Genomic DNA, 13,142 nt, shown 5'->3' with positions numbered 1-13,142 from the left:
AATCCAAACTTCCGAGTTTTTTCCTCGCGTCCTTTCATCCCTGCGCCCGGACAGCGGGACACCCCCGCCGGGCTGTTTGTGTAGCGGCTCGCCTGTAACAAACTCGTTTTACTCCGTGTTTCCAAATACTTCCACAGTTTGTTTTCGCTACTCAGTCAACTCGACACATGCCTTGCCAAGTGTTAGGACATTATTGTCTCAGAAGGATACTTATCTTTGCCTAACTTTGTCCTGACGGTTTGCCGTGACTAAACATGTTCGCTGGGCCTGTTTGCGGAGTCTGCTGACCGTCTGTGGTCGGCAGGACAAGGGAAAGTACACAGCGCTGTGGAATTGGCCCAAAACCTTCAGAAATATGCTACGAAAGTCGCGTTAAAGCATCTCTAGAGCTAGGTATAGTCACCAACGAAAGGGCGACTGAAATTATCTTCAATCCGTTGCAGGGAAGAAATGTATTGTTTTTGGTTCAATGGTTGTTTTATTGACCGCTGTACCTTTTGTTTTGAATCTGTCCATGTAGAACTAGAAGAAATACGCAGACGCAGCTAGCATTGAAATAGTCTCTCTCGGATAGACGAGCCATTTTAGCTAATCCTACAACCATACAGTTACTCTAATAAAAAAAGCCTAAAAGGACAATCAAATTGATTTTAGAAAAAAACTTAGCTAAAATTCCGTCACTTTATTCTGCCCTTCTACTTTGCTTGTATTTTTGTTGCCGATTATGTCAATTTTTGTTGAGTAGTTTTCTTTTGCTTACTTTATTCTGGAATAAGTATTTAGGCATTTATAGTCTAAATGACTGTAATGTACGAGATGCTACAATAAAATTCAAAGATCCATGAAGATACGAAGGTATGAGGGATCATTTTCTAAGAAAGAACCTCTGTGTTTCTACAGGGTCTGCTGTCACTGCGCGGCTGCCCTAGAAGATGCCTGCTCCAGGCTGTTCACGAACTGTACGACTTGGAGGAGACTTCTCCCTGGCCCGAGAGCGAGACTACCAGTAGGATTAACAGACTAGTTTTTATTGGTGAGTAGTTCGTTGTTGGACATAAATCATTCTTCAGCCTTGTACTGTAAAGCTGGTGACTTTGAGTTTTGAAAGACGCTCGAAGTTAGGCTCTCCGACATTTTGAAATAGAATATTCCTCTAACAATAGATGAGATTTATGATAAAAATGGAGATGAAGATGCCACAATATACTGAAACATTGTCTCACAACTATCAAATGGTAAACGTAACTTCTGCAAGTTTGCGGTCACAAAATTGAATCAAACATCGTTCCGATGGCACTTGGACAAAATGGCCTTACAAATTGATATATTGTTATAAGTATGGTACACCTCCCTGCATGCACCAGGTATCGGTATGATATGTATGCATATGAGTTTTATATAATTTTTAATGTATGATGACTGTGCTAGCAGTATAGGATTGCGGTAACTCAACATGTCATTGATGAGAATCGCACAAAGCGTACCACCTGTAACGCTAAGTACGGGAGTGTAGGAGAGAAATGACTGAATTTGGACGGACCGTACGGCACTGGGGGACTATAGTGTTGCCAGTCGTACTGGTGGGAAACTGTAGCGCTGCGAGGCTTCGGACCAAATTTGTCCCCACACTACACCCGTCCCTCCACCTTCCCACACCCCGGCTGACGTGTGTGTAATTTGCAGCGCGGTACAGATGTGTGTTACCCGTCCGACAATACCCGCCATATGTTAGGCCCGTTCTGCCTTACGTCTGAATGCCCAAGTTTGTTCCCTTGCCTTTGTTAGGATGTGTCGAGACCCTGGGTTGTGTTGGGAAATTTCCTCCGTCCGCGAAGCCCAGAGGAAGCTCTTTCAAACTCCTTAAATCATTGCCGACGCTCACAAAAGATGCCCAGACATATCTGTGGTCAATACACATACACGACAAAACCGATCGGTCCAACAGATGGGCGATTTGGCAGGGAGAAAAGTGTTTTCATTAGTTTTTTCCGTGTTTTTGTTAGGTGAATTTCTATAGGCTACCCCCGCTGCTTTGGTGAAAAACAGAAGGATTGGCAACTAAAATAATATTAGTTTCCAGACAGACCTTACTTTCATTGCTGTTTTGTAGAAAACCGTACGATCGCAAACATTTAAAGGACATCCTTGGGATAGTCGTGTGTGTGTCGTACAAAATTCAGCTGTCTTGTTACAGAAAGGACTGTCATAGAACCTTGTCCACGGTTTGTTCTGTGGTTTGTTCACGGCCTGCTTAAAAATTTACTAAAGATCCTACAACATCAAAGTCGTACGCGACGACCCACGACGAATGTGACTGCGCCGTTACAAGAAAACGTGGACGAAATATTTCTAACGTCACTAAAAACGTGCGCTAGCTTCAGCGTACCGTAAAAGATGGGGAGGGTATGATTGTATCAATCCAGACGGCACCCCCGCCGCGAAACAAACGAGCCCATCAGTTCATAAAACAATCGCGAAGTCTGCTCGCGCCCGGGTCCCCACGTGTGGCGACAACTGGGTGTAAATTTTGGCCCATTTCCTCCCCCAGCGGGATCCAAACACGGAGGTGTGAACGAGTATTAGCTCGGTATCCCCGGCCTTCCGTCTCACGTACGTGCGAAATGTGGCAAAAATGTGGCGTTGTGTGTATCCATTCAGCGCACACTGGTACACACTCATAGCCTCTACCAGGCTTCAGAGGTGGCTGGAAAAGTAGAAATTGGCCAAATAGGAGTCCAGTTTGCCGCTTGTGTACTCCTATAGCCTACTAATTCCTATGTGGCCCATATCTGCTCTTTCTAGCCGCCTCTGAAGCCTGCTAGAGGCTAATACACTTCACTCAGTAGCTGCCTTCTATTGCAACAAGTGTGGGGGAAATTCGAAATGATACGTATTTCCTGGACGATTCAAAACTGAAGTCATGCTTCTACATTGTAATGCCATTCTTTAACGCAACACTTTTACTTGTTGACGACTTTTCCATGATTGATAAACGGTTTGTACATACACAGCGATCATGCGATTCGCGAGTCAAAACGAACGCAACAGGATAGCTAAATATTTGTACTCACGAGTGAATATCCAAAGCATATGCGCCCCCCCCCCCTATTCTGTTATTCTAGGTCGCTTCGATCGTCAAGTGATCGAAGCGTTTCGCCAACATATGTTGTGTTCAGTGTTTGTACAGATAACAATTGTGATGTTTTCTTTTGTTTATTTTTCCACCAGGGAGGAATCTTGACCACGGGGTCCTCGCGGGCCGGCTGGCCCAGGCCGTAAAGTGACCACCACGTGCCCCCGTCCGCAGAAATATCGCCCGCCAACAAAAACAAACTGTCCTGGAGAAATGCTAGTACGGTCTTCTGCGTGGGACAGGGATACGGGATCGATGAATTTACTTATGTAACACTGAGAGTAGCTGTAATTTGTAAAATGGATTTTACAGTCTAAAAAAGCGTCCCATTCAAAGGCACGTAAAATGTACTAAGTTTGAAAGCAAAAGTGTGTGCTTATAAGATTTGTAATAAAGAAAATCAGTCATTTTCGGATTAGTGAACTTTCTATGTTCTTACACGCGTACTTGTATGTAAGCACCGTGTTTTCACGTGAAAGATCAATTAAAAGAGACATTTTACTTCGTTAGATTTGACACTGATTTTTCTCAAGTAATCTGCCGGTTGAAATGACAACGCAGTAATATAAACTAATATCTATGTCCATCTTGCTCATACTAAAAAGGAAAAGGGCGCCATCCTGTTACTTTCCATTGTTTTGTTTTATGTATTTTCTGTATTTTGTGCTCACGAATTTAAACTTCTCTCCCCGTATGTCTTCTGCCATTCTGTGTTAAGAAAAGAAAACCACAAAAATGACGACTTATATTAAAAGTTTCACGAAGAAGCTGCGTGTGTGTGTGTGTATCAACAGCGGGGTGTTTGCCAACCGGCTAAGTCAACAGTATCTCAAGCAGAACAAAATGTTTACCGATGATCGATTGTTGTTGTTTGTTGGCGATGGGAGGAAAGTAAACAAACCTACTTCTCCAAGCCACCACCTTCCGTTGTGCGTCTCCGCGGAGAGGGGGAGGGGGGCGCAGCTGTCCGTACCTCCCCCTGCTCGCCCTGGGTCGGGTTCGGGTAGGACGTGATCTGGCAGCGGTAAAGCTAAGCTGTTTTCCCCGTGTGCTTACAACACTTCACCATGACACCACCTTGTCTTTGCTTACACAGAAGGAGGTTTCTTGTGCTGCTTGTTTTCTTAAGGACCCTCCTTCTTTCCAGTTTACTTAACTCCCGCATGTGCTCTGAATTTGTCCCGTTTTTTTTGTCTGAGATGACTGAAGGGGTTCATATTTCAGTGTGCCATCTTTTATGCATGTTTACCTGATGTGTTGGGGTGTAGGAGGGGCGAACCAATGGGCTCCTGTGGCGAGCGATCGCCACTCGACTCCGCTATCTGCTCGGTCCATCAGCAAATGTGCGAGGTAATTGGTCCGTCCGTAACGTATCTGCAACAGAAACCGTCCCGACCACATCAGTGGGCCCGTCCCAAGTTTGTTCACTCCGTGTGTGAGTGTGTGTATCTGCCGACAGGAGTGTGTATCGACGGTCTGGTTGGCCGAGGACTTACTAATCAACATCTTTTATTACCGTTTATGCCGGTTTGTTGTTTACAGAGCAAATCGCCTAATTATCGAAGGGGGCGTTTACAGCCCAGAGCATTGATGAATTGAGTATGGTAATGACCGGTAGTAGCGGGGCTAGCCCACGTGACCGCGCGCACAATTGACATTAGCGACTGTTGCAACTCTGCGGACTTCATACAGGTTCTGGCCACAGTCGAGGTGGGTGGGCCCGAGAATTCACGTTTTTTCTACAGCCTGCCCCGGGAATTGATATATTTACGTTGCAGCACATCTTGCCAGAAGTGGCCGAGCTCTCCTCACGAGTTTCACAGCTGTGGAGTGGACACTTAAAGCAGGGTGACCCCCGCCGCACCACCTCAGACAGCAGGCCAACCCAGCACCAATGCTTCTCGAGGCGGACGCCACCAGGCCTGTGCATGCTGCTACGCCGGCAGAAAACCAGAACCACCAAGTGCAAACAAGACCGACGCAATCCCACGCCACCCTTCCCCGGGAGATGACCAGCCAGGGGAGCCATCCGCAGGGCAGCCCGGCCCAGGCCGACCCTGACGCCGCCAGGAGGGACGGCGACAGCCCGGGGAAGACCCACGAACTCGAGCCGTGCGACAAAGAGCTGGACGTGTCGGGTGATTCCGTGTCCGTGCACTCCGACGCGGAGAATACAGACGTGGAAGACAAGAATGGACAGTCTGTACGGAAGAAATCCAACCTTGTCAAACCGCCGTACTCGTACATAGCTCTCATTACCATGTCAATTCTTCAGTCTCCGCAGAAGAAACTGACTCTCAGCCAGATCTGTGAGTTTATCATGAACAGGTTTCCTTACTACAGGGAGCGGTTCCCAGTGTGGCAGAACTCCATCCGACATAACCTCTCCCTGAACGACTGTTTCGTGAAGATCCCACGCGAGCCTGGCAACCCCGGCAAGGGCAACTACTGGACGCTGGACCCCGCCAGCGAGGACATGTTCGACAACGGCAGTTTCCTGCGGCGCCGAAAACGGTTCAAGCGGCAGGCTCCGGACGTGTTACGGGAACCCACGGCCTTCATGGCGGCCACGGATCCGTACAGACACCACCTGGGACTGATCCACCCACACCACCACCCTCACCCAGCGGCGCTGCCGTACCACTACATGTCCCCGCTACCGCCGCCCGTCCCCCTGCCCCTCCCCCACGCGCCGACCGCCGCAGACTTCGCACGGACGCAGGCGCTGGCCGCGCAGATCGCCGGGGGAGTCGGCGCCTTCGCCTCGGTGGGCGGGTTGACCCTGCCCGTCACCACCCCCGTCACGACGCACCGGCCGGCGGGGTTCTCCATAGAAAACATCATCGGGAGCAGCGCTGCCAGCGACAAGACTGTCTCCACCACGTTCTCCATCAGCACGACGGGAGCCCCGGCGTTCCGGCCGGCCGTGTCGGTACCCGCCACCATCCCGGTCTGCGCCACGGGCCTCAGACCCCTGGACTCCTTACCGTTCGGCGGCGGGACCAGCGCCTTCACCTCCCCCCTCCACATGGACCTGGAGAAGTACAGGCAATGTCTGCAGTGCAATGGCGTCCCTTCCTGGCCGCACGTGCACTCGTGATAGCTGCACCGTGGACTGACAGGACTTGTAGTGCTGGGAGGCTAACCCACGAGACATGTAAGTCTCCGGTTTGAAACTTTGACATACATTCTTTCAAGAGTCGGACACTACAACAGAGAGGTATAGCAGCAGTTTAAGTTCCCCCCGTACACAGGGGACCCTTTGACCACAGTACACGAACGTTACGTATCAGTGTAATATAAAAATTGTGTTAAAAAGTGAAAATTATCCCTTGTGGACCAGGCTTACAAAGTGAGTGATTCCCACTCGGCCAGTGAATTGTGTATAATGTGCTCTCTGTCATTAATTTGCGTAATATGTCGTAGCGTAACAGGAAGGCACTCTGTCAGATTCTGATGGTGTCAGTTTATCTTCATTACGCCGTATTCTGCTGTTGTACTGGGCCCATAGAGGCCGGTGGTTCATATGATCCATTCTAATAGCACTGAAAACAGAGAACCCACGGGGCACCTACCAGCGCCCGTAAATGTATCTCTACCTAGATTTAACTTCAACCAAAAATTATGAATTATTAGCAATAATAAGAGCTGGATTCATCCTCAGCTTAGCCAAGAAGGCGTTTGTATATAAATGTAGCAGAGTTTTTTTTTCCTTACTCTAATTTATTACGTCGAATTTGATGTCGAAATTCCAAGTGCAGTGAGCTTGTTGGGGAGTGTAGCAGTACGTCCCCCATTAGTTTTCATCTCAGTACCACTTACTTGTCCATTGTACCGCCGTCTGTTCCCTTCTTGCTGTAAAAGCCATATGTACACTATTTGGGGTCGGCACAATACAGGCGTGCATGTGCCCATAATTGAGAAATAATGAATGTTCACTGAAATCTTAACGAAACGAATACATTCATTGCCAATTGAGATGGAATTTATTTCGTCATGTACGTAGTTATTATGGTGTGTCCCGTGACACTCGTGATATGAATTAATGTAAAACGTGATTTTTTTGTAGACAGAAATTATATATTGTTTATATATGTGTATATCAATTGTCCAGTTCGAAAAATATAGCACTGTTCCAAGATTTTTCAAATCTCGAGTTTGTGTGCCGTGATTTCTCTTCCTTCTTCTAAGTTCTAATGTAACACATGGATTCTACCTATAGTCGATAAAAACTAACAAAAGCATAAATATGGTCTATCATAGATTCATATACTCGTAGTTACGTCTATGTTGCACACAATATGTGCAGATATGTTGAGGATCGTATGATTATATGTAGGAAAACTATAAAGCCACACAGTTGTAAAGTATGAAGCCTAACGCCGCATTAGCGAACAATGGTCTATCGGAACCCCATTCTCGGGCCCTCTCCCATATAACGGTCCAAATTAAGAAGTGATTTAGCTCAGCTTTGTTTGAATCATTACGCACACCACGACATCAAAGACAGCGCAACACCATAAAATGTGGTGGTTGAAAACTCGGCTCAGTTTGTTCAGTGAGCCAGCAACCTTTGAGAGTTCATTCTTATCACATTCCTCTCTTTTGAAACGTGCCTTCTACGCCCAGGAAATTACGTCAAAGACTCATCGTTTCAACCTCCCAAAAACTTGTAAACAAGTCGACATTTTTAAAGGAACTTGCGTGCATTTTTCGTTCATTATATACAGTTCTTCATAGATGCCCAGATTGTTTCACTAAGAATGTGTCTGAAGTATTAGTAGATATCTGCTGATAGACTATTAGTAGTACAAATTTAGATAGTCCCATGTTCAACACTGTTCTAAAATTAAAAGAATACAGTATAAGACTATGGGATGAGGATACATTGAACGGTTGTGGTATCGTAATTTCCTTACGTAGGAAGAAGAAGGTCTGATTTCTACAAAATTATGCATACCTTAGGCTTAGCTATGTACTAAAGTGGTGGAAAGAACGGGACGAATGGGCGAATATATATACTAAGGAAGCAACGAAAGATAGCACGAACTTTCTAAAGGAGAGGAAAGCGTTGAGTGATTTTACTGAGATTTTGGAAAGCACAGGTTCTGGGGGTATGGTGTGACGGTGTGGTGGTCTGGTGTGCTTATGTCCTGCGGTGAAGAGTAAATATTTCCACGGTCCTTGGTCACTCCACGATCGAGAAGTGGATAAACACAGGAGGAGAGACACAAACTTTTCCTCCCTCACATTCCTTGACCAAACTCTGAACGTTAGATAGTAATAATGAGGTTGTGGATGTGTTTACAATGTATAAGATACTACTACATGTATATAGCCGGAAAGCGTTTCCGTCCTTACATAAGAAGGGGAATTTAGGGAGGGAAGAATACACAGCAGGGTAGGAAAATCTCGGGTCAATGGTGCTTTACAAAACCCCCGGGCCGTGCTAACTGAAGTCGTGAGCTTAAAAATTTAGTTGAGATCGAATCTACCGACATGACGTGTTGTACACAGCACTTGTGGCGACGAGTGAAGCCGACTTGGTCCTAAACTAACGTCTCAGGCCATAACAAACACTTGAGACCTGCTGATCTTGTCCTTATCTTGTAATCTTCACCGGGCCTGTGGTACAACAAACCCCACGAGCTTGTCTCGTACGGGTGTAGAAAGCTTCGGCGGACGAAAACTGGTCACTCGTGTATCTGTATCACACAGTAAGCATGTTAGGTGTAACATACCCAGTTTCCGTGATACAAATACACGATTAACTACACGTAGATCGCCATATAGGGCTTGTTTGTAAGCCAAACGGCACATGGAATAGTATATTCTGTAAGGTTATCGGAGCAGCTCGGCGGACGGTCGGACATAGCGGCGTACAGGCGGGCCTGACCCGGCTAACCCCCCGGACGCCAGTCGGGTAACTTTACAGGGTAGCGTTCAACATTTGGGGACGGTGTCGAGGATTAAAATGGCTGACCCCACTCAACTTATCTGTCGTTCTCACTTACAAACACATCACTTGTTGTCCATCAGCCTTAAACAGCAATCTGCGATTGCCAAGAATGGAAAAAAAGTCAGCAATGTCGGCAGTGATTTTGGCGTTAAATCGGCGTTATGAAAGTCACCAACACAGCGGGGATAATAGTTTATTGCAAATTCATGCCCGTAGGCTAATTGCATGTTGACAACAATGTCGAAATACAAATGTAAGGTAAAACAAAGGTATACATGAATACAAAATCATTCTATATTGCTATTCTACAGTAAGTTTCTATATCTACGGTACTAATGCGGGGTTTGATTTCTTCTCTGAAAGCAGTGGAAAATAAAAAGTCCCACACTTTCAATGATGAGTGGGTTGGAAGATTTTAAAAGGAATATGAGTTTCTGTGTATTTCTTAATTTAGAAAAGTTTTTGGAGATTTCGGATACTTTCGTGAATAATCTGTTTCTTTCGGTTTCAAATTCGGGACATTCGCATATAAAATGTATTTCATTTTCCACTGCTTTCGTTGCACACTGTTTACATGTTCTGTCCTGGACCGGTAGCTTTTTGTATCTCCCTTTCTCTATTTCTAATGGGTGCGCGCTAATTCTTATCTTACATATTGCCGCACGTTGGTCAAAGTCATTATGATACAGATAATTTTCCATGTCGTAGATCGTTTTTACGTTTTTGTAAAATCTTAGTTTTCCTTCATCTTTCAACAGGTTATGAAAGAAATATAATGAGGGTTTGGACCCTCTAATGTACAAGCACACGCAGTTATCATTATCATATGATCGTTTTTACCTACATATTTTTTTTAAACCTTTATTAACATTTGCATAACATTACATTCACATAACAATCACATAACATTATAATACATAAAAGTAATTGCGATCAGGCAGTATCGCCTTACGGGGCTATTTCTGTACTATTATTTACCCTGTTCTTAAAAAGTGCAAAGTTTGGTTTCATGTTTTTTACATAACATAGGTATATACAGTATTTTGCCAAGAGAATATAATATAAAAGTGTGGCATTGGCCGTACGACGGTAGCATACACCATATACAATCAAATTCTCGTCTAGCTCTATATATTTCTTTTCATAGCTCCTCCACCAAAGACAGAATTGCTTCCAGAACATTTTCACCTCTTTACAATACACAAAAACCTTTTACCTACATATTGTATTTGGTAGAAACAACAACCTGTCGACTGTGTAGGTCAATACTCAAGGTGAATATACCCTTTTCAAGTCTTTACAGTGAATATAAGGAAATCTATATTCAAATATAAGTGTAAAACCTCAACCTAAAAACGGAAAGTCGAAAATAATTGGAACCTTTTTGGTTGCCGCGACTTTTGAGTAAGTAGGGTAAAAGTCGGTTGGTTAGTTTCGAATATCTCGAATAAATCTATATTCAAATATAAGTGTAAAACCTCAACCTAAAAACGGAAAGTCGAAAATAATTGGAACCTTTTTGGTTGCCGCGACTTTTGAGTAAGTAGGGTAAAAGTCGGTTGGTTAGTTTCGAATATGTCTGCAAAAAAACTCAACCTTAATCCAGTCAAGGATAAATGTTTCGTTTTTGGTCACCACGACTTCTGAGTCAATGGAGTTGGTACTGTGTGGTCAAGAAGAGCACTACTGCGACTGCGTACTATTAACTAGATGATCACGGCCAGTTTTTGAACTTGAAAGGCAAGAAGGAAAACTTGTAGAACGTGTTAAGCCCTGGTGAGCCAAGGACAGTTCGACGTCCTTACAAGTTCATACGCATATTTAGTAGCGTTTAAAAAACACCATCTCGACTTCAAAGTGCGGCCTCTCAGCAACACGTAACGATTAGAGCGATAAGTAACCTATCTGTTGTTCCAATCTTAAGTCATCGATTAAACAATTACCGTCGACAAACGGGACCGTCTTAAAGTCAACGCTGAGCTCCACACGACGCTAACCCTGGATGACTCAGTTACACACATGGTTGGGCCGCGTATCTATGCGTGAATATTGCCCTAATTATAACCAAACGTACAGCACATGAACAGGAAGTTATATGTTACCATCAGGACGGCGCTGAGACAACCCGTGTCAGATAAACCTGGCCCACCTGTGGTGCTGCTGCTTCAGAAGGTCGTGCGGTCAAGTCTGAAACCAAAATTCCGTCTCTCTTGTGGTGTAAATACAAAACAGTTTATAAAGCTGATGTTTACTCTTATAGAACATTGACCACCTCATATGTATAACACTTTAGACAGTTGTAAATAAATATATACTCAAACTGCAAAGCGCTAAAGGAACATAAATGTTTATATTTCTCTGGGAGCAACTACATCGCTTTGTATTTTCTTGCTTTGGTCATTTCAAATCCTGTCATACAGAATATTACACCTATATATCATAACTTAACCACTCAAAGGTATCACGGTTCGTAGTGTTATTTTGTTGAGGTTCTAAACATGACAATATACGAAATGTATTTGTGTCAAGAACAAAATCTTTCAGATGTAACGTTACATTTTACGCTGTTTAAGTGTTCGTTATAAATTCTAGAACCATTCGTACACATCTGATCATCTGATGACAAATATACAAAAATATTGTAAAGATGAATGTATAAAGCATGGTTTAGTTTATTTATATCAATGATATAGTCTTAAAGAACGTTGTTTTGAGACGGTTGAGAGGATTTTAAGAAGTTGTGGTAGTACAAGAGTCTGAAGTATTACTTACTTGACCCTGACGTTGGGATCGAGGAGAACACATGTTAGGACAAGCCCACACACAATACACTCTTCCCAAATATATCACCCTATGCGTATCAACAACACAACAGCTAAAACCTTATTCTCAGCTTATTAAAACATGGATCGCTTTGTTTTTGTCATAAATGCTAAACATCCTTGTAAGAGTGAAGGTTGACGTTCGTGTCTTTTCGGTATGTCGTTGATAATGCCGTAGTTGACATGTATACTGTACTGTGCGTGTAGTTTAACAGTCATTGCGTGCAGAAGTTTGCCGCAGTCCACATAGTGTGTGTATTACTGTATATATAACAACAACATCTGTTTCGACAGTCACCATCATTTCTTTTTATCCCACTAGATGCTAAATTATCATCCTGTTTTGGGGGCATTTATGAAGATGTTTACAGTGTTATATTTAAGCACATCAGAGAAAACGTTTATATCACATACACACCCGCGACATATACGTCAAATACGGAACCCCTCAGTACTCCCCGCCGTTCCATAATGTTATCTTTAAAATCGGAAAACATTTCGCTTGCCGTTATCTCCTAAATAGTCATGAATTCTAAACATAACTCCCGCGGCTCTCCACTAAGATCAGACCTGATTTGAAACGTGGTAAATCGTTTATACATTTTTATCTCAAACCAAAGGGGAGACCGTCTACCGCAAATCCACTCATTTTCCTCGTAACAATTTGCACTAATTCCATCATGTATGAGTGCTATATTTGAAATGATGGTATCATACGGTAGACGTAATAGTCTCTGAAGCTGGATGTGTCTCCGGAGGCGACATAATATTGAAATGACGCCTCTGCAACAAGGCTTGTAATATTGAATTAAATGGCGCGCCCCAGGCAACAAGCCCTGTGGTAGAATAACCACACAGCGCAAATTGAATCTGACAAAGGAGTTATCAATATCAAAAAACAAACCGTACGCTCTGTAATACGCTCTGTGTTGTATTGTTTTGTTGGCCTGATTTTTGTAATAATCTAATCCGAGAAAATACCCCAGCTAAGCTGTAATATGTCGGCTGACTTGTCGTGGGTTATTAATCGCAGCTGCACGCCTGAAACCCTTCAGCGCTTATCCAAACTAGGCGTTGATAGCCCATGTGTCGTTGTGTTTCAACATAAGATAAGACAAGAGCCTTAAAACAACAGTCACAACCGCTTGGCACCTCGGAAAGAAAGGAATCATTCCTTAGACTACAATGTTGAGGAGTCGTGGGCAGTTTGCCGACTGAATGTTGACTA

At 44.1% G+C, this 13,142-nt stretch overlaps 2 protein-coding genes across 3 annotated transcripts in view; both read left to right on the top strand.

Annotated features, from left to right (window-relative positions):
• LOC136445399 (zinc-regulated GTPase metalloprotein activator 1-like) overlaps nucleotides 1-3,900 on the top strand; it is a 59,842-nt gene extending 55,942 nt beyond the window's left edge. For both annotated transcript variants that reach the window (XM_066443384.1, XM_066443383.1), the window contains exons 15-16: nucleotides 901-1,033; nucleotides 3,229-3,900. In XM_066443384.1, coding sequence (XP_066299481.1) covers nucleotides 901-1,033; nucleotides 3,229-3,284 — 189 coding nt within the window. In that variant the 3' untranslated portion in view covers nucleotides 3,285-3,900. The remainder of the gene's footprint in view (nucleotides 1-900; nucleotides 1,034-3,228) is intronic.
• Nucleotides 3,901-4,018: 118 nt separating this feature from the next.
• On the top strand, nucleotides 4,019-7,283 carry LOC136445398 (forkhead box protein D3-like). Its single transcript, XM_066443382.1, has one exon. It carries the CDS (start codon nucleotides 5,028-5,030, stop codon nucleotides 6,231-6,233), a length of 1,206 nt encoding a protein of 401 aa, XP_066299479.1. The 5' UTR covers nucleotides 4,019-5,027; the 3' UTR covers nucleotides 6,234-7,283.
• The last annotated feature ends 5,859 nt before the right edge of the window (nucleotides 7,284-13,142 follow it).

This window comes from Branchiostoma lanceolatum, chromosome 11 (genome assembly GCF_035083965.1).
Source record: "Branchiostoma lanceolatum isolate klBraLanc5 chromosome 11, klBraLanc5.hap2, whole genome shotgun sequence".
Classification (NCBI taxonomy): domain Eukaryota; kingdom Metazoa; phylum Chordata; class Leptocardii; order Amphioxiformes; family Branchiostomatidae; genus Branchiostoma; species Branchiostoma lanceolatum.
This window is presented reverse-complemented; position numbering and strand designations above follow the sequence as displayed.

What these genes read in the sequence shown, in the direction of transcription:
- LOC136445398 (XM_066443382.1), top strand. Translation starts at nt 5,028, where the DNA reads ATGCTTCTCGAGGCGGACGCCACCAGGCCTGTGCATGCTGCTACGCCG.